The 23,099-nt window shown below is 33.6% G+C and overlaps 1 protein-coding gene across 3 annotated transcripts in view; it reads left to right on the top strand.

The window, feature by feature from the left end:
* The window catches only part of LOC100371010 (rho guanine nucleotide exchange factor 7-like), a 50,194-nt gene that overhangs the window by 3,701 nt on the left and 23,394 nt on the right, over positions 1–23,099 (top strand). For 2 of the 3 annotated variants that reach the window (XM_002736853.4, XM_085501977.1), the window contains exon 2: positions 513–774. In XM_002736853.4, coding sequence (XP_002736899.2) covers positions 582–774 — 193 coding nt within the window. In that variant the 5' untranslated portion in view covers positions 513–581. Of the gene's footprint in view, positions 1–512; positions 775–21,812; positions 22,130–23,099 lie in introns of those variants that run through there. The other variant, XM_085501976.1, reaches the window with a different exon arrangement.

The following is a 23,099-nucleotide window of genomic DNA, read 5'->3' as shown; positions in this document are numbered from 1 at the left end:
GAGAAGATGATCATTGTGTCCATCATTATTGTGGGTTGTGACTGTATTCATATTAGAGTAAGAAATGGAATGTTGAATGGTGAACCAGTAAAGGTCAAATAATTTTTTGTTGTTCTGCTTAGAGCAAATTAACCATTGTCATGCGTGTTGTGTAATATACAACCATCAAAGTCCAAATATTCTGCTCTTTCCAAATTAATAAGTTTTTTTTGTCAGGCAAGTACTTCAGCGCTAAAGAGCTGCTTGCATGTTGTCTGTGATATATGGGTTGAAGTTAGAGGGCGCTATTTTAACTCGGGGTCCTTGTTTACAAGTGTCTCATCTCGGTGGTAAACATGGAACTCTGTGTAAAGACCAGCCCATTGATTTGAGCTAAGCTAATCTGACTAAGACCAGGTTAATCGGTTCACACATGGTTTTAAACATTGGGTTAAACTAATCTCCAGGTAGAACTCCATGTTTTGCTACATGTGTGAACACCAACTAATAAAATATTGTGTTTTTGTTTACAGATATTTGGTGCTATGAGTCAAACTGAAAGAAGACCTGTATCTCTTGAAATTCCAGGAATAAAATAGACTATGGCTTCAGACAATGCACCAATGTATGTACGCGCACTGTTCCCGTTTTCTGGAACTAACGAGGATGAGCTTTTGTTCATGAAAGGTGATGTTATACAGATCACGCAAGTAGTGGAAGGAGGATGGTGGGAAGGAACACTGAATGGAAAAACAGGATGGTTCCCTAGTAATTATGTCAAGGAAATCAAATTAGGTGAGTTTGTGATTTTTTTTAATTTGGGTGTGGCTATGACCTTTAAACTTCTGTTGGTAAGTTATAAATGTAATGAATGTCATGAATTTGATCATAGACCCTCCAGTAGAGGAGGGTCTATGATTTGATTAAAAAACTAAAATAGTTTTGTTGTTGTGATATTTGCTATAGTGCAAACCATAAGCAGAACAGAATTCTTACATTCTTTGTTGCTATGGGTGTCTATGGTATTTATGCTGTACATAGATAAACAATTCATGTATGTGATTACTCTGACCATGATGTTTGCTTTAACAGTCACTTCAGAGCTGAAAATAGAAATAAATTGATTCAGTACTATTTATTAATTTTTTTTGGTATTTCATATACTCCTATACAAACACCAGCTGCAAAAACAATGCATTTCTTATCTTAAAATGTAAAAATAAAATTTTTTATGGCATTTTGGGATACATTAACAGCAATTCTTTCAAGTCGGTAAGTTTTTTTTTGTTCAAAAACTGTATGATTCACAAATATTTCAACAGTTTTTGCCAATGTCAGTACCACAGTATATTGCATCCTAGGTGAGGTGGTTTACCACCGAAATAATCCGTATTCCTTGTGGTTTACCACCGAAATAATCCGTATTCCTTGTGGTTTACCACCGAAATAATCCGTATTCCTTGTGGTTTACCACCGAAATAATCCGTATTCCTTGTGGTTTACCACCAAAATAATCAGTATTCCTTGTGGTTTACCACCAAAATAATCCGTATTCCTTGTGGTTTACCACCGAAATAATCCGTATTCCTTGTGGTGTACCACTGAAATAATCCGTATTCCTTGTGGTTTACCACCGAAATAATCCGTATTCCTTGTGGTTTACCACCGAAATAATCCGTATTCCTTGTGGTGTACCACCGAAATAATCCGTATTCCTTGTGGTTTACCACCAAAATAATCAGTATTCCTTGTGGTTTACCACCAAAATAATCTGTATTCCTTGTGGTTTACCACTGAAATAATCCGTATTCCTTGTGGTTTACCACCGAAATAATCCGTATTCCTTGTGGTGTACCACCAAAATAATCCGTATTCCTTGTGGTGTACCACCGAAATAATCCGTATTCCTTGTGGTTTACCACCAAAATAATCCGTATTCCTTGTGGTGTACCACCGAAATAATCCGTATTCCTTGTGGTTTACCACCAAAATAATCCGTATTCCTTGTGGTTTACCACCGAAATAATCCGTATTCCTTGTCGTGTACCACCGAAATAATCCGTATTCCTTGTGGTTTACCACCAAAATAATCCGTATTCCTTGTGGTGTACCACTGAAATAATCCGTATTCCTTGTGGTTTACCACCAAAATAATCCGTATTCCTTGTGGTTTACCACCAAAATAATCTGTATTCCTTGTGGTTTACCACCGAAATAATCCGTATTCATTGTGGTGTACCACCGAAATAATCCGTATTCCTTGTGGTTTACCACCGAAATAATCCGTATTCCTTGTGGTTTACCACCGAAATAATCTGTATTCCTTGTGGTTTACCACCGAAATAATCCGTATTCCTTGTGGTGTACCACCGAAATAATCCGTATTCCTTGTGGTGTACCACCGAAATAATCCGTATTCCTTGTGGTGTACCACCGAAATAATCCGTATTCCTTGTGGTGTACCACCGAAATAATCCGTATTCCTTGTGGTGTACCACCGAAATAATCCGTATTCCTTGTGGTTTACCACCGAAATAATCCGTATTCCTTGTGGTTTACCACCGAAATAATCCGTATTCCTTGTGGTTTACCACCGAAATAATCCGTATTCCTTGTGGTTTACCACCGAAATAATCCGTATTCCTTGTGGTGTACCACTGAAATAATCCGTATTCCTTGTGGTTTACCACCGAAATAATCCGTATTCCTTGTGGTTTACCACCGAAATAATCCGTATTCCTTGTGGTGTACCCCAGAAAATTTATTAAAAATTATAAAAGGCTTTGCATTACAAAAGAAACTTTTATGTACTTGGGCAACTTATCTATGGGTGTCGGGGGTATTGTACGTCTTGAATTTGTACTTTGAGATCTATCTTGGGACTTATGTGTGATATATCACTATGTAATTGTGTGAATTTATTAAATAGTTCTGATTTTGCCCTTGTTCAAAATTGCTGCAGTTCGCAGTTACATATTCAGAATGTAAGCAACTCCTTGAGAATATACATGCATTGAATCAAACGGGAAGCTGGAACAATTACATACAAATCATTGAAAACTGAATGTACTCATTTTCCACAAATTTGAACCTTTATGGTATATATTTGTGATAGTATTTTTTTCTCATTAATAAAGTAAAAATATAAAAAAAACAGGTTATAAAAGATCAGTGACTTTGTAGAAACTGCATATTTTTCTGATTTACTTTTGAATGAATTTAAAAAAAACGAGGCCTTGTACTTAATTTCTTCTTCCTTTTTTTGTTGATTAGTGTTTTTTAAAAGGAAAACCAAGTCTATATTATTACATTAGCTCAGACAATTGCACCCTAAATAGCACCACGTCTGTCCAATTGAATATAAGTTAGTATACAAGGTAGAATGTTATATGTTGAAAAAAAAAACTGTCAACAATCAAGCTGCAATCCAGTCATCTTGAATTGGATTGTCAAATGAATACATGTGTAACATGATGTATAATGTATTACTGAAGTCTGAACATGATTGATCAGGGGATGTTGGAAAATGGACAAGCATTAGTGAAAACAAAGTGGCCACCAGTTTTCCATTTAAAATCCAATCTGAAAAACAAAATGATATGCATCAGGATACCTCAATGTCTAATGTTTGTATTTGTCCATACACAACTGAGATCCAGTTCTGGAATGGCAGAAATGCTTGGTGAACTTTTATCACATAAATGGCTACCATTTGGCCAACTTGAATTGAATGACGCAACGAATGGACATGCGCATATATCTGAAGATGCATGATGTGTGTGTAAAGTTTGAATGTAATCAGTCAAGGCATGCCTGTGATACAGATAGAGATGCAAACATAGATGCACTAAGATCAAAATGTAAGTCCTTGTATCTAGACATCCAAACTGGAACTAATTAAATAAATAGATCACAAGTCTATGATAGAAAATATTTTTAGGTTTCTTGAGTCACTAAACACAGGTTTGGCTTGATGTATGCATGTTTGCTTGTTATGTGATTATTGAATAAGCTGAAATTAGCTGTGTTGACAATACTACTTCCCTAGCATAGTGCTAGGGGACGCCATATTGTGTCCAAGGAGTCACCCACACCAGATGGATAAACTGCGTATAGTGATTTTATTTCAAAAACAGGACACTTTGTGATGGGCGTCTTTAGTGGTCAGTGATATTCACCAAAATATTTGTTCACAACTCTATAGATCTTTGTAACTAACTGGCTTTTTATTCCCACCAATAATTAGGTACAGTGTCATAGCATTTTGACTCATTTTTAACAAACCAAGTCACTTTGGATAGTCACTTTACTTTGCATGTGCACTGTTTTTGCATGATTTTGATGAGTGTATATATTTTACTACATAAATGTACACTCACAAAATTGCGCATGAAATATTAGTAAGAGAATTTATTATATAACCTGAACAAAAAAGCATCGCTTTTCCTTGCCATCGTTAGGCATTTTTCCTATCCCTGTAACTTCATGCAGGAATCCTAATAAATAGAATTTAAAGTTCTCAACTGGTTGATTTTGCAATAATGGTGGCTGAATGTATTTTTTGGCAAATATGATACCGGTATTCACTGTTAATTAATTTGTATTTAAATGTTCTTCTATACCATGAGGTCCGTATATCTTCATCTTACTGATTTGACTATGTTGTGTAGTTTGTTCTTGTGGATTGTTTAGTTGTCAGTCGTCACAGTTTATTTTGTTTTCATGGAATTGTAAATGTCCTTATCTGACATTCGTAAAAAAAAAAATCAACAATGCTTTAATGGTATGTTATTTTCACTATGCAGTATATCGTATCCGGTGCGATTGTAATGTGAATTTCGTTCATTAATACTGTATGGTGACTCTATCTTCAGGGCATACTTCAGCTGATACTTGTGACTCTCGAGTCCCATGTTGACTATGTCCTGGCCTGTTCACTTACTTGTCAATATCTGACTGGCATATACAAAATGTGACCAAAAAAGCATCAGATCAGTTAAAATAGGAAGCTAAAAGTCAGTTCCGGCGTGAACATTGCTACAATCAAAGATGCGGAAGGTCGATTCTGGGCTCATACCTTTGTCAAATTTTGAAGAGTAGAGGACTATTTATACGGGAGATAAGGAATTGTTAAAAATGTTGGATATCAAAATCCTTTATTGGAAGAGAACATGTTTTTGATTCACTAGAAACAACGTTATTAGGTTTCTAGACACACAGTCAATTCTAAACAAATGAAACCATCTGATCCAAATAACCTGCGTCTTATCCCCTTGTGTTTTCAGGCGAAAAACGTTGAGGCCAAAAACAATATATTTTCGCCCAAGATTTTTTTTATAATATCATTAATTCAGTACAGATTAGATAGGTTATTTATTATGTGAATCATTCCGGTGATGAAAAATCAGTGATAACAGCCAAGGGAATGATGGACAGCATTTTCAAAAAACATTTTTATATATAAGCATGGAGTAACAGGCACCAAAATACAAATTGTGAACAGTGCACTAATTATAATAGTAGTAGCATTTTTTTATTTATGTAGACCTAATAAAATTATTTCAAATGTCCAGTCACTATCACCAATAGTATCATAATAATAATATTATTTTTGGTCTGAATACATTTTATGAACAATTACCTAATCACGTAAATCTTATCTTCATTATACAAAAATAAGACTATAAGATAATGGTTTGCAACTTTGATATCTATATGCAATGAATATTACTTCTGGGTGCATGTCAATCAAACATATTATAACCAATGTAATCACAGAATTCAATGAATGTTTGGGAAGATTTGATTACAAGCGTGAACAGAAATTAACAAGGTTAAATACATGTAATGCACAATTTGAAAATACATATACACTAACCAGTTATTTCACAGACTCATTTGTATTTTTTTTATTTGTCACACACAAAAAAAAAACAATTACAAGAACAAAATATAGCTGCATAGCAGCAATGACCGGTTTTCAAGACCATGGCACATGGCCAAGTCACATGCAATGCATGGCCAGGTATGACTGTTTGCAATAGCCCCCAAAATTAACGTTGGTCCCATGTTTGTATATGTGATAGTGTCCAAGATATTATTGCCATGCATATGTAATGAGTTATATGACCATATATAGTCATCAGGTATGTTTGTCAATTCTCTTGTCCAATGACTTCAATATAGCATTGGTTCCATGTTCCTACCTGCATCAGTGCCTAAGATATTAGAGGCATGCATATTTAATGAGTTCTATGACCATATATGGTCATCTCATATGTTGGACAATTCTCTTGTCCAATGTCTTCAGTATAGGTTTGGGTACATGTCCCTATCTTTAAAAGTGCTCGAGATATTATGGATATGCATACTTAATGTGTTCTATGACCATATATGGTAATCGAATATGTTGGTCAATCCTTTTGTCCAATGTCTTCAATATAGTATTGGTTCCATGTTTGTGCTTACAATAGTACTCGAGATATTAGAGACATGCATATTTAATGAGTTGTATGACCATATATGGTCATCGACTGTGTTGGTCAATTATCTTGTCCAAAGTCTTCAATATAGGTTTGGGTACATGTTTCTATCTTTAAAAGTGTTCGAGATATATGGATATGCATATTTAATCAGTTCTATGACCATATATGGTCATCGAATATGTTGGTCAATTCTCTCGTCCTATGTCTTCAATATAGCGTTGATTCCATGTTTGAACTTGCAATAATGCCCGAGATATTAGAGACACGCATATTTAATGAGTTATATGACCATATATGGTCATACACTATGTTGATCAATTCTTTTGTTCAATGTCTTCAATATAGCATTGGTTCCATGTTTATACTTGCAATAGTGCCTGAGATATTAAAGACATGCATATTTAATGAGTTACATGACCATATATGGTCATCCAATATCTTGGTCAATTATCTTGTCCAATGTCTTCAATATAGCGTTAGTTCCATGTTTGTACTTGCAATAGTGCCTGAGATATTAGAGACATGCATATTTAATGAGTTGCATGACCATTTATGGTCATCCAATATTTTGGTCAATTCTCTTGTCCAATGTCTTCAATATAGCGTTAGTTCCATGTTTGTATATGCAATAGTTCTCAATATATGTCAATTCAATGTGTATCGTATATGGGCCCTCCCCCCTTTCCCATAATGCAACATTGCTGACTATTTTATATAAAATGTGAAAAATGTTCATAAATCAACTGCTCCAAAACTACTGGTCGCACTTCCATGATTCTTTGATTAATCTGTAGTATGTATGATGTTCTTCAAAATTATGGCGTGGAATTTCGATACGATCAAAATTATGCAAATGAGATGCAAAACAATATTTCAGAAAATTCTAGAAAAAAAAGTCACATGACCGTTCAACTTTTTTTTTCTGATATACGTAGCTCTAGGGCCAATGCTTCTTTTAGGCGAAAGTTTGAGACTCCTAGGCCCTCAGAAAGGTGTTTAAATGAGCATGCCATTTTTTGCCTAAAATTCAAAATGGCCGCCGTACCACGTGATCAATATGCGTCATCTTAGGATATGCACTAGATCTCATCAACCTTTACAAACATATGAAAATTTTTTACAGATATGTGCAACGGTGTCGAAATGGCGCTTAGCGAAAAAATCTGGCGGAATAATAAAAAACATAACGATTACAATAGGTTTCCAAGACATGTGTCTTGAAAACCTAATGAAGAAAAAAAAGAAGAAAAGCAAGTATACTTAGTCATTCATATAATCTAGGAGGATGTCGTATTTAAAAAAAATTATTTTGGTCATGCATCGTATATCGCTACTAACAAACCCTTTTTGTATTGAAATGTTTCCATGGCTTTATTTTTATGGGCTATATATTGTTCCTTTGAAAATTTTAAAGAAGTCTATAAAGTTAGAGAAAAGTGAAGTCTTATTTTCTTTACAGCAATTAAATATGATATTTTTTCGATCACTAATGCATAATTGAAAATGGCACTTTTATTCAAGTCCCTAAAAATGATGACTTGTTGAATTGTCATGTTGATACCAGTTTTGAAAATCTTTTCAGAAGCGTTTTGACTCCCTACACCAACAAAACAAGTATGTAATAGTTTCGGAATACTCCCTACAAAAAGTACACGAGTCATCTTCTATAATTTTCCACATTTTTAACCAATAATTTACAGCCAAAAAATTATGCAAAATACCAAATTTAAATATTTTTGACTCCTTCAATTGTATTTTCTGAAATCATCACACAATTCATGTGATATCAAATTTGAATCATCATCGCATATCACACTAGTTGCTTCGTCAAACACAGCAAATCATCCTACTTAATGAATTTGAAAGGTTGCTAGGGAAAGAATAAAGTGAAACCTAAGCAGTAAGCTTTATATAGCTTCAGTTCTGACCTTACAACTATTCTATTGACCTTAGGAGTAATGACCTACATATTGAAAACAGATGTAGCCATGGAATTAATCTCTGTTATGACTTGTCAGCCATGTGTGCAAATTCAGTGTATATAAGAAACATGCAAAAAGAAGCAGTAATGGGACTTAAATAAGTTTAATATAAATAAAAAAACTAGAACTGTTCTCACCAAGTTACCTTTGAACTAGAGACAGAATATGATATTGACTATTAGCAATAAAATTGAATATTGAATAATTATACTGTATTGTTTGATACCTTTACCTGATAAAATTTTGGAGGATGGATTATATTTTAGGGTGAGTGCTGGCTTAAAAACAACAGTCAGGGTGATCTTTTGGCACATTATTCTAATCCCTATTTCAATTCATAATAATCTAAATACAATAGTCATGACAGGAATTGCAAGATATCAAAAATATTGCCACCAGTTTTTGACTCCCATGTGCGAAGCACAAAATGGGAGTCTTTGCAGTTAGTGTGTCTGTATGTGTGTATGTGTGTATGTGTGTATGTGTACTTGGATTGATGGATATATAGCTACTTCCGAGGACATACACACCTTCCGAGGACCTTTTTCATAGTCCTCGGAAAACATAATTTATATTAATAGTTAATTCGATTATTAATACGTTTTGCGTAGCTTAGGTTTAGTATCGGGGGAAGGTATGGTTCACGTTATATTAATATTAATATAATTATACCATACCTTACCCCGATACTAAACCTAAGCTTCGCAAACATTTCTATGTTCAGTCACGGGATATTCAACTCTTGTTTAATTAAACTTAATTAAAATGCAATTCTCCATTGTATTGCATTGTAATTGAGTTTAATTAAACTCCAATTAAAACGCAACCCTATATAGGAACGCGTTTTAATCGAGTTCATATCGCAACTATATTAAAATTTAATTCAACTATATTAAAAGTTAATCCAATGGAGTCCTCGGAACATATTGCAATACAAGTATGTGTGTGTATGTGTGTGTGTATGTCTGTATGTGTGTATGTGTGTCCGACTGTTCCACTGCTATCTCAAGAACCATACATCGGTTTTTGATGAAACTTGGTGCATAGATGCTCTGGGCCAATGCGCAGATTTGATTAGGTTTTGGTAAAAATCCGTGCATATTAATTACCTAATTTGCATGATAATTAGCTATTTTTTAGTGGTTTTATGACTGTTCCACTGATATCTAAACAACCACTCATTGGATTTTGATGAAACTTGGTACATAGATGCTCTGAACTAATGCTAGGTTTTGATTAGTTTTTGGTAATAATCCGTGGATACAAATTACCTAATTTGCATAATGATTAGTCAATTTTCGGTTTTTCCACTGATATCTCAAGTACTAATCATCACATTTCAATGAAACTTGGTACATAGATGTCATACGACACTGCACAGACCTGATAGTTTTTATGGTAATATCAGTACATATTAATTACCTAATTTGCATAATTAATTAATTTTCAGCATTTGATATAAGTAGTTAGCATTACATTTCAATGAAACTTGGTACTTACATACTCAAGGATTATGCAGAGATTGATTGTTTTCGATAAATATTTGTGCATATTAATCACCTAATTTGCATAATTAGTTAATTTTCAGCTTTTCCATGGGTATCTCAAGTACTAATCATCGCATTTCAATGAAACTTGGTACATAGATCCTTTAGGACTATGCAGAGACCTGATTAGTCTTAGGGTAAATAATTGTGCATATTAATTACCTAATTTGCATAATTAATTTTCAGCTTTTCTACTGATATCTAAAGTACTGATCATCACATTTCAATGAATCTAGAATTATGCAGACCCAATTAGTTTCCGGTAAATATTTGTGCATATTAATCACCTAATTTGCATAATTAACCAACTTTCACACTGATATCTCAGGTACTATACATCACATATCAATGAATGTACATGGATGCTGTAGGACAATAGACAGACCTGAATAATTGTGGGTTACAATCTGTACATATTAATTACCTAATTTGCATAATTAACCAATTTTAAGCTTTCACACTGATATCTAAAGTACCGTAAAAACTCCAAAATTTCGACCGGTTTTAAATAATTGGTGTTAGAAATGTGACGTGTTTTTAGAGTCAAAATTAAGGTGCATTTTCGGACGGTCGAATTTTTCAGAATAGAAATCAGCAAATGAAAAAATGGGGATGATAGACAGTGTGCTTCATTAGTTTTTAAAAAATGCAATGTCCGTCAATTGACGTAAACTTCCTCATGTTTCACGGTAAAAGCAAAGGTCGTGGCCGAGTTGTAACTCAAAATCTAAACAAAGTCATCAATCAGTGAGTATTATGACAAGCAAAACAAAACATCAAGACGCGGAGAAGAGGTCAGCACAAAACTAATAGGTCAAAAGACAAAGCTGTCTCGCACTACCTAGGAAAACTTGCGAATGTTCGAAGTACAGGTACCCATTGGACAAAAGATACATGGAAGTTTAGCAAACTATCTCCCCGACCCAGTGCAATGTATCCGGTTAGAATCAAAGCTCACGTGTCCCTTATTTGAGGGACCAAATTCTGCCGTAAATTCGCCCTTGGAATAAAAAATAAAATGGGATTTAAGAAAATAAAATGGGACTTTTAAGGTGTATTTTGGCGTCATTTTTCGGACATTTCATTCAATCCTGCCGGCTAAAATAGAGTAAGTTTTACCGTAGTCATTGACGTCTGTCTATTCAAGAGTACACGTGTATGATTTTTATCGTGACTAGCGTGAGCGGGTAAGCTTCCTTTCGAGAATGAGCTGTTATCACTGTGAACAATGTTAAATTATTCTTCAGATGACCAGTTTATTTTTTAAAAACAACTAATTTTTTTATTTAAAAAAAATCATGCCGTTTTCGCATCAAAATCCAAGCCAAAATATCGTACTACAACATCAATCTCTTCCGCATTGCGTTCAATAACATTAACATATTTAAATAAGCTATGGTAATTTGAACACGTTGGCATCATCCAGCATTTGATTGGTTAATTAGCGATTTGACCTATTTGACCTAAGAGAACATGGCGGATATCCTACAGCATCAAACGTTTATACGAGACCGGAATCATTCGCTTACGATGAAACTAAGTTGACTTTTATTTGTATTTCATAACCATTCAACAAATTTATTTTGTGTACATTATTATAATCACTACTGAGTACAGTAATAATCAACAATTCAGAAACGCAGTATGCCGAGATTTTTGTGTTCGTTTTTATTTGAAACTTCGTTTATTTAGAATATATTTTCGTTACCAATAAAATAAAAATCTCTCAGTCAATCAGAAACCCGGATTCATGCCTTCGAGGAAGGTCCCGTTTGAACGCTCACATCGTTTTTTTTTTTCGTTTGGGGGAAAACTAAAACTGGTCGCAATTTTTGAATAAGAATGAGTCGGCAATTTTTAGTGGAGTCGAAAATTTGGAGGTAAATAAAACACCGAAACCCGGCAAATAAATAGGCGGCCGAATTTTTAGAGGGGTCGAAATTTTGGAGTTTTCACGGTACTAATTATTCCATTTCAATGAAACTTAGTACAAAGATGCTCTAGGACAATGTACAAACCTAATTAGTTTGGGGTAAAAATCTGTTCATATTAATTCCCTAATAAGCATAATAATTCATAATTTTTTGGTTCTAATCACATTTCAATTAAACTTGGAGACATAGATTTTCTGTTACATTGTGCAGACCTCATTAGTTTTACACTCAAATCTGGTCATATTAATTTTCTGATTTGCATAATTAGTTTTCAGCTAAGTAATTTCGAATTATATTTAATGTGTCTCCAATACTCTCAGCACATGGGAGTTCTTTCTAAGCTTTCTTTGATCTAATTTAGGCGTGGGGGAAAATGAAAGACCTTTAATTTGTTCTCAAATTGTTGGCATTTCTTAGTGATAATAGAATTAATTCAGTGATTTTAATGTCATAATATGCAATGGTTTTAATTTTGTTGGTAATCGAAAGTATAGAACATGTTTAAAAAAATTTGTTGCTTGATTGGATCAATGCTTGCTAACTGGAAGCCATCTTGTTTTTTGAAAATGTGGTGTCTTGTACATTCTTTGTTAGTTTTTGTTCAAATTTTGTACCAGGTACATACATTATACTTTTTCAGATACATGTCCATGACAATTTGCTTCACGATTTAATCAGCAATGGCTGGCTGGCAGCCTTCTTGTTTTTGAAAATGTTGTATCTTTCTTGTTTCTTTTCTTGATTCTTCTATATGATTTATTTTCACACATTGATTCTGTGTACCAACCTATAACTACAATGTAGGCACCAATCAAATATGTGTGTCCTGGAAGAGTGAATAGCCTGAATTTGGTTCTAAAATAGGCATCACAAACTGTTGAAAACTTAGTCCAAAAAATGTTGGTACCAGGTTTTTCCACATGATAACATTTCCACATTATTCATTGGTTTTAATTTTGTTGGTAATGAAAAATATACATGTACTTGTAGTCTAAAAGAAGTTGTGATACGATTTCGTTATGGTTTTTCCCATTCCATTTTCTATTTAGGCATAAAGAAAGATTGAAATGTTTGAAAAATGACAGCTACCGTAAATACTCACGGTATATCTGTTTTCAATATGTAGGTCATTACTCCTAAGGTCAATAGAATAGTTGTAAGGTCAGAACTGAAGCTATATAAAGCTTACTGCTTAGGTTTAGGTTTCACTTTATTTGTTCCCCAGCAACCTCTCAAAATTCATCAAGTAGGATGGTTTGCTGTGTTTGGCAGAAAATTCCTGAATAACATTAGTTTCATTAAAGCATTAAAAAAACGGTCACTGGTAACATAGTGGTTGTCGCATCAGAGTCATGATCGGTAGACGCAAGTTCAAATCCTAGGCTGAACATCAAAAGACCCCTGCCCTGGGTGAGTGTTCCACAGACTCAATGGGAAGGCCAATTCCACTGGCCGAGATTTATTCACTAACGAATGCGACTTTGGGGGAACCTATGTGTCAGCACTAGCACTTGCAATTTGCACTTAAAAAAAAAGTCATGACAGACAACAGTGACACTCAATGTCCAGAACTGTCGTCTGGCACAAAAACATTTAAAAAAAAAAGTATTAATAAGATGGGCAACTAGTGTAATGTATGTGATAGAGATTCAATTTTGAAATCACATGAATTGTGTGATGATTGCAGAAAATACAAATAAGCAAGTCAAAAATGTGTTTTGTGTATTCACATGACTTACCGGTACCTGTATTAAGTAATTGTTCTTTCTGAGGCCTTATTTTTGCAAAATTATCTCACAGTGAAGTGCCAAAGATTTACAGTGAAATTTAGCCATCTTAGAAATTTAATTTTAATTTCGTGCATTTGCATTTAGGTTACATGTATATTAATCATATTAGGCCATATTTTGAATAAATCAGTATATAACAAATACAATTTTCCGCTTATGTGTGCATGTTTACTTGATTGAAGGTGTTTTTTTTTTAAATAAAATCACTACCGGTATATGCATCTGGTGTGGGTGTGGGTTGCCTACAATATGGCGCCCCCTAGCGCTGTGCTAGGGAAATAGTATTGTCAACACAGCTAGTTATATACATGAAGTCACATAACAAGCAAACTATTATTAATCAAACTTGCATACAAGTATACAGCCAAACCTGTGTTTAGTGATTCAAGGAACCTTAAGAAATTTTCTATTATAGACATGTTGTGGGGGAAACTGCCACAAACAGTATAGGATCTTTAAATCTCACCAGATAGACTGTAGATACATCAAGCAGTAGACGGTATACCAGTGTGCAATGTTCTAATGGTGAACACGCATTTATTCAGTTGTACAGCAACGAGATAGAGCTAGTTGAAAAACTACATACTCTAGGACGATTTGGAACAATGTATCACTTGGAGTACAAAGGATGAAGTCTGTCTTAATTAACACTCTTTGTCAATTTAAAGACAAGGGTGGATTCACACCTAGAATTTTAATCCTTGGCGTCAATTAATATGATTGGTTGTTTTAATTGAGCCAATCAGGGAGAACACACTTATGCAAACTGATAGAAATGGCTGAATACAGGCCAAAGTGTGTTTCTTTGCGTCACGAAAACATCATAAATCTATAGGAAATTTGGCTACTACTACTCAATCTTGATAACATAACTAAAGATAATAAACACTGATAATCACATACAACAATAAAATAAATCCGATAAAAAGAAGTGAAGTTATGGTTAAATAACATGAAAAATATATGTATCCACATGGTAATAACGATACATGTGATCTTTATTTAATTAGTTTCCTTTGGAATGAAGTCTTGAAAAGAGGACTTATATTTTGATCTCCTTGTATCTGTGTGTGCATCTCCACCTGTATCTCACCAGAGATCAGATTCAAAATGACTGACTGGTTGCCATTTCATTTTAGTGAAAGCAGTTCTAGAGCCATATCTCTGAAATGCTTTGACTGTCCATGTATTTTTTAAATTTGATAACTCGGGTAATATTTGTTCGTGAATGAAAATTCAATAATAAATTGTCGTATTTAGATATTTGAAGTTTGGGGAATAAATAAAAAAATGTTTGTACTATTGCATAAATTGAAAATGTCATTGTAGAGACTACATGTAGTGTAACATGTAATCATCTGCCATAATTTATACAAGGGTCATTTGAACAAACCATTGTGAAAGGGAGGGAGGGGGCATATTTTTTGTGACTATTTCTGTTTCTTCATTGTAAAAGTGTTGTGGCAATCAATGACGACACAACTAAAAAGGTACCTGTGATATTCACCTCAATCTGGCACATGGTGAACTATGCACATTCCAACTGAAAACATGTGATTGTTAGAGTGCTATGTTGGATGAGTACAGTAGTTTGAATTAATTAAGGGATGACCAAATTTCCAGTTCTTTTTTCCTGTGTATTCATGTTTTCTTAGTACTATTGTTTTTGGCCTCTTAGCCTGTGGTAATCCTTGTTTAAATCATCATAGAGTGTGGTCATATGTCTTTGCTTGTTCCACAGATATCTAAAGAATCACTCATCACATTTCAATGTAACTTGGTAATTACCTAATTTGCATAATTTTCACTGCTATCTCAAATACTGTGGAATACTTTATTTTCGCTGGAATTAATTTTCACTGAAAAGGTTTTTTGGGCGTTTTGCTTGGAATTTATTTTCACTGATTTTTCATGAGTTTAATGTGAAATATAGGAAAAAAAGTATATTCGCTGGATTTTATTTTCACGGAATCATCCCTTCAGTGAAAATAGCGAAAATAAATTCCAAGCGAAAATAAAGTATTCTACAGTACATGAATGCTTTAGGACAATGTGAAAAACTGATTAGTTTTGATTTAAAGTTTGTGCAAAATAATTACTTATCTGGTAATCTGAATTAATCAGTTTTCAGCTTTTCCATTGATATTTCAAGTATTGGTACTACCGGTAATCATCGTAATTCAATGAATCTTAATACATGTACATATATGTTCTAAGACAATGTGACCTGATTAGTTATAGGTAAATAGATATGCACATTAATTACCTAATTTGCTATCTACTAGTACATTGACGACTGTTGTCGTTTGTGTGAACTTGTGACTTATTCGACTTCTTCTTGAAAACTACAAGCCTTGTTGCTTGGTGTATATTTACATTGGGCAGACCTCTCTGAGATTTGTTCATTTCATGATAATATCTTCAATTCTCAATATTTTTTGTCATTTTTGAAAAAGTGATATTTTTTTCACTTTTGTTGAAAACTGAAAGTTTGATTGTTTTGATTCTATACATACAAGTACCTCAGATATACCTCTCTCAGTTTTGTTCATTTTCTAATGATATCTTCAGTTCTTTAATTGAAATGTGCATTGCTAACAGCAGAGCTATCTCAACCGAGAGGCTGCTTGTTTGGCTGTTCCACCAATATTCTAAGAACTAATTGCATTCAACTTGTTACAATGATAATGCACAGACTTGATTAGTTTTGGGTTATAATCCATGCATATTAATTACTTAATTTGCATAATATACACACTGATCATCACATTTATAGGCAACTTATTAAATAGATGCTCTAGGGTTATCCACAGCAGTGATTAGTTTAATGTTGATTGCCTAATTTGAATGAAGCGAGTTCTGATAGCTTGAATAAATCAGACTGCAAACGCAAATTTGTTTTCTGACAGTATTATAGACTTCATTCCTGTAGATCAAATTGCTTTCATATCATAGCAGATCTAAATTAGTCGCTTTGCTTCTGTTTTAAAAGGCTGATTTAAAATTTTGAAACAATTTGAAATATTCCCTATTTCTGTCCCTATGCGTTCAGTACTCTCAGCACATGGGAGTTCTTTCTAAGCTTTCTATTGTAATCATTTTTGACTCCCATGTGCGAAGCACAAAATGGGAGTCTTTGCAGTTAGTGTGTCTGTATGTGTGTGTGTGTGTGTATGTGTGTCCGACTGTTCCACTGCTATCTCAAGAACCATACATCGGTTTTTGATGAAACTTGGTGCATAGATGCTCTGGGCCAATGCGCAGATTTGATTAGGTTTTGGTAAAAATCCATACTCGTTAATTACCTAATTTGCATGATAATTAGCTAATTTTTAGCTGTTCTATGACTGTTCCACTGATATCTAAAGAACCACTCATTGGATTTTGATGAAACTTGGTACATAGATGCTCTGAACATATGCGCAGATTTGATTAGTTTTTGGTAAAAATCCGTGCATATTAATTACCTAATTTGCATGATAATTAGCTATTTTTAGTGGTTCCATGGCTGTTCCACTGATATCTAAACAACCACTCATTGGATTTTGATGAAACTTGGTACATAGGTGCTCTGAACTAATGCTAGGTTTTGATTAGTTTTTGGTAATAATCCGTGGATACTAATTACCTAATTTGCATAATGATTAGTCAATTTTCGGTTTTTCCACTGATATCTCAAGTACTAATCATCACATTTCAATGAAACTTGGTACATAGGTGTCATATGACACTGCACAGACCTGATAGTTTTTATGGTAATATCAGTACATATAATTACCTAATTTGCATAATTAATTAATTTTCAGCTTTTGATATACCGGTAAGTAGTGAGCATTACATTTCAATGAAACTTGGTACTTACATACTCAAGGACTATGCAGAGATTGATTGTTTCGGATAAATATTTGTGCATATTAATCACCTAATTTGCATAATTAGTTAATTTTCAGCTTTTCCATGGGTATCTCAAGTACTAATCATCACATATCAATGAATGTTTATACATGGATGCTGTAGGACAATAGACAGACCTGGATAATTGTGGGTTAAAATCTGTACATATTAATTACCCAATTTGCATAATCACACTGATATCTAAAGTACTAATTTCCATTTTAATGAAACTTAGTACAAAGATGCTCTAGGACAATGTACAAACCTAATTAGTTTGTGGTAAAAATCTGTTCATATTAATTCCCTAATTAGCATAATAATTCATAATTTTTTGGTTCTAATCACATTTCAATTAAACTTGGTACATAGAGTTTTTGTTACATTGCGCAGACCTCATTAGTTTTACACTCAAATCTGGTCATATTAATTTTCTGATTTGCATACTTAGTTTCAGCTAAGTAATTTCAAATTATATGTGTCTCCAAAACTCTCAGCACATGGGAGTTCTTTCTAAGCTTTCTTTGATTCATTTGATTGATTCCTTTATAAACTTGCCCTCTAACATTAAAGTTCTCTCCTTGATGGTTTTCACACTCTTGAATCTTGAGAAAGTGAACAAATATTATGTCTAAAATGAATAATATTAGTTTAATACAACCACAAGCATAATTTAGACCTTCAGGTTGCGGACCATTTTAGTGAATTTGATTGGTCACTCAGTGCTTGTATGAATTAACAGAATCTTAATTCTAACAATCTCATTGTTAGATAAGAATTGGTTACATTATAGAATTACAGAATAGCTAAAATAAAAAAAACAGAAGTTTTGAAGTATGTTCCATTATTGCTATTTTTGTATCCTTACTTGATTCCTTGACACTATCAAAGCTTGTGCTGCCCTCATGGGATTAAAAATTCCATTTCTATCAGAGATTTTACAGTCACTAAAATGTTTCACATGTATCACATGGCTAAATAAGGCCAAATTAAACAAATTTGGTGTGTTTTGGTAATATTATTGAACTACTTATGTGAAAAACATCTAAGTTGATGTTCAGGAATTTTCTTAATTACTATAACCTTGTGCTTGTTGATCACCACATAAAGTTCATGAAATAAAAAAATACAACATTGGTGGACTGACTATAATTATTTAATTTGTATTGAAATAAATAATTTTAAGTTCATTTGAATTAAATACACTTTTTGATTTCTTGTAAAAAATACATGTAGGTAGGTAGGAATAAGGTAAACACAAAATTTATCTTACAGTTGTATCTAGCCTGATAAAAGTGGATAAAAGAAAACCAAGCGACACAGTTATTGTTTGCCTACATATCGGTAGTAAACTGTGTACTTACAACCCACCTCACCTTTACTCTCATGGATCATACATGTATGTATCTTACGTGGCGCAGCAAATAATACGAGGAATATTAGTTGGGCCTAAATGCCCTCTAGTGGTAAGGTCGGGAGATGTGATTAAAGAGACGTCTGACCTTACCATCTCCCAATCTTTAAGCCAATGGAACTTGATAATTTGGTATAATTGACCCAGTGTTAACTTGAAAAGCTTTATAAGTCTTCTTTGAATCACAGCAATCTGACATTGTTACTTGTTATATAACCTAACAAGGAAATACTGTACGAACACACCCTCATCTTATTGAGAGCTGAAGCCAAATCTCTTGCTAGGGATATACCGGTATTGTTAAATGTTGATATAATAGTTTGGCAGGAAATAGGATGTGTGTGTTCAAAGAGCTACACTGAACATCAAAATTACTGTGAAAAAAATTACAGAGGTGTTCAGTTTTCCCGTGTCATTTAGTTTTAATACAGATGAGTTCAATAACAGAAGAAGTTTTCTCAGTTTATAGAGGTGTTCATTTTTTTCTTTAAATAAAAAAGTGACAAGTGTAGTTTCCCCACCTATTCTGGCTAGTATTTTATTTTTATTTTTGACCTCTTACTGAAAATTCAGATTGGTTTGAAACTTGGTATACATATACCTTGGGTGGACCTCTCATTTTTTATGTGTAGATATCTTAGATGGATCTCTGGAAGATTAGTTTCATTATTTCCTCTATCAGAATAATTCATTTTATGTAACAAATAACAAAAAATCTTCAAAATGGCAAGATTGTTTTATTTAACATTCCTTTCTTATTATGCATCCAAAACGATAGCTATATCAGCCAACTTGTTTAGGACCCTCTATACAATTCATGTTATATTTTTCTATAAGGAACAATGAGACTATTTCAGTACATGTAGTATTACCCGGTAATTGAGGAACACATTTGCTAGTATTCTCCTCCGCAAATTTTGCATAGATATGTTGCTGTACTATTATTTTTTAGGAACTTTTATAAAATTCAAGTTATACATGTATTATTTGAGGAACAAGAATATTAAATAATTTTTATGTGATTACCAGTATGGTGACTTCATTGTTCTTATCCATTTTCAGTAGAGTGTTCCTGCTTTGAATTTAGCCACTATTTTCCATGCAAAATTGTTAGATGTATTATTGCATTGTTTCATGGCTTTTATACTCGCTTTTGTCATGCAAAGAAAAGATACTGTGTCGTTGGTATCCATATATCCATTTGTTTGATGTAGATTCCCAATGGGCAAGGTTGTAATAGTTACGCTATGTTATGCAACATGTATACTCTATCAGTACAAAATGCTATAAAATGGTAATTTGATAATATACAAGCATTCTGTAAGACTATATTTTGGAAAGGTCACTGTGACCTTTTGGCTAAATAACCCATTGACAATTGCAAAATTATTCATGCTTTTACCTGCATTTGAAAAAGCAAGAAAATTGGTCTTCCATAAAATGAAAGTTGTTTATTTATAGCAAGGGTTGTAGTGATTTCACATGAAGGAAAGTACAGTTCTAAAGTAATTGAAGTGGAAGGTATGATTATGAGGCATGTCTGGAAAATCTGATATGTTGGGCTGAATCTAGAGATAAGTAGCTAAACAATTAATAGTACAAATGATATGTGCAACCTGAATGAGAATAGTTCAACATGTCAAACTTATCACACACGTACAATGCAACCAGTTACAATTATTTTTTCACATGCAATTATCATGAATTTAGAACACAAGCTTGTATATATTTCAATAAAATATTTTTTTTTACTTTTGAATTATTCTAATAATGTTGAGTCTCTGTGTATTCACACAGACATGTTAGGGTGGAACGTTTGAAATCATGGGGTGTGCTGGAAAAGTGAGCAGTGCAGTTTTTTCTAATCTCCACATTTTCTTTTTCTTGAATGTGCAATCATTTTGTTCCTGTAACACTTGGCATGCTTTTTTCTCTCTCGGTGTCTAAACTTTTTTATCTTCCAGCCACCCCCATGATTTAAAATGGTCAATCCCTTAAAATCTGTATTGATGTAAAACAAATACTAGAAGGGACGTCTAGACAGTGAATTGTAATTCAAACACAGACACAAGTGCATGTTTGTGTTCTGTCTGTATCAGGTTATACCAGATCACCAAGTATTGATGAATGACTGAGGGAAGGAGGGGGTTATTCTTGTAATTTATTCCATGAGAAATATTGACAACCTACCGGTAGCTACTGCAATATGACACATGCTTATCTTATGTAAACCGTTTAATTCAATCAAACTTCATTCAATGGATTCTTTGATGTAATTTTCACTCAGATCCACAATTTTGGTTTGTACGTAAACTATTTTTACAGATTTGTCATAAATACATGTAGGGGGAATAATGTTTTGTGTAACCTATTTTTGTCGGTTTACCCCTTAAGCGATAACCGTGGAAACAAATTCCACATATCAGTATTTATATTGCTGTTCCATGACTCCTCTTCAAATATGGTTATAAAATACTACTGGAAGCGACATAAAAACTTATGTAATCACTTGACAATTGACTTGACAATTCAGCATTATTAGCATAACAATGAGATAGTGACTTTCCCATTTTGATACGGAATCCCAACTTCCCTTTTCAAAATTCCTCATCTCTTTTTGGCAGTGTACTCGTAAATCATTGAACCATTTATATAGTGGCTGTATGTTAATGTGATAATTTATGTACTTGTCTGATATTGTTCACATTGGCATTACAACCACTTCCTGTGAACTCACATAAAAAGCAGTCTCTCTTGAGCACTGTCATATACTTCAGTTGCTTGAGTCATAATGCGCATTGGGTGCAGTCAGTCAGGCTCCGTTTCCTTTCCCTGTCATCATTTGGCTTTTATATAAGATTGCCTGGCATTGTTATCTTCATAATGATTTTGCAAGGCCACTGATGAGAAGTATAGTCAAGTCTCCGTTGTGGACTGCCCCATTTGTTAACACGCATCAATGACTTGGACAAACTCGCACATCATGGGGTGTTTTCACTGGTGGAAACGATTAGTAGGAACACGCAAAGGGACTCGTAAGAAGAATCGTAGGTCGGACACTTACGACAGTTACAATTGGCATTATTTACATGGACACGCATTTACACGTAAGGTTTAAATTTTTGAATTTTTTTTTATATGAAGGATTCTATTTGTGTTAGTATGTTATAGAAATGCTGGAATGATACAATCGTCTATAGCGCTATAGAAAGTCAGTGTACTTTCTAAAGATTTTTCTGTCGGCTACCTTTGTGACTAAACTCGTCACATTTCTTTTCAATCTACTTGTATTTGAATTGACATCGTTTCTTACAACAGTAGCGGTTTTAGTACATAAAACTGATATTTTGTTAAGTATAAATAATTACTATAATTTGATGGATTAAATGCGACAGTTTTATTGAGTTGTTATGTCTGTACAAATACATAATGATCAGTTTGTGTGTAGTCATAAAAAGTCAGTACGATCTGTTGGCTGAATTTGTTTGGCAAATCTTATCACTGTTTTATTCTTTGTTTGGAATTTGAAATTTATATTTTTGCTTTTATATAGTGTTTACCTTGTATGTGGACATGATTTTTTGACATCTACTTATCAGCTACTCTTGGGCTTTCCGTTATTTGTCTGCTCATCGGTTAAATAACTGTTTTTCTTTAAATAACTGTTTTTCTTTCTCACTGCCTTCTGAACTTGTCACCTCGCTTACAAAAGTCAGTAAATGTGGGTATTATTTCTTGTTTGTCAGTGTTCGCATTTGCAATTACATGTTGCCTTAAGACATTTATGATTAGGTATTACTTTTTTGCCAAAATCTATACAATTCAGGGTTTGCGCTAGTGTCTCGGCAAGACGAGTCCCAACATTTTTTAGAAATTGAAATTTGACCCTGGATAACTTTATTAAAGATTGGACCCCATCTTGCCTGTAAAACTGGGTCCCACTTCAATAATTGAAGTCTGGGAAGCAAAATATGGGGTTAACGCGATCCCTGACAATGTATTTAATTTAGAGAGCAGAAAACAACCAATTACTCAAAGCGAACATTTTCTTAACAGCCCTTTTTTTAAGTCGTCTTC

Source organism: Saccoglossus kowalevskii, chromosome 1 (assembly GCF_978046115.1).
Source record: "Saccoglossus kowalevskii chromosome 1, keSacKowa6.1, whole genome shotgun sequence".
NCBI lineage: Eukaryota > Metazoa > Hemichordata > Enteropneusta > Harrimaniidae > Saccoglossus > Saccoglossus kowalevskii.
Note: the sequence above shows the minus strand (reverse complement) of the source record. Positions and strands in the feature narration are given on the sequence as shown.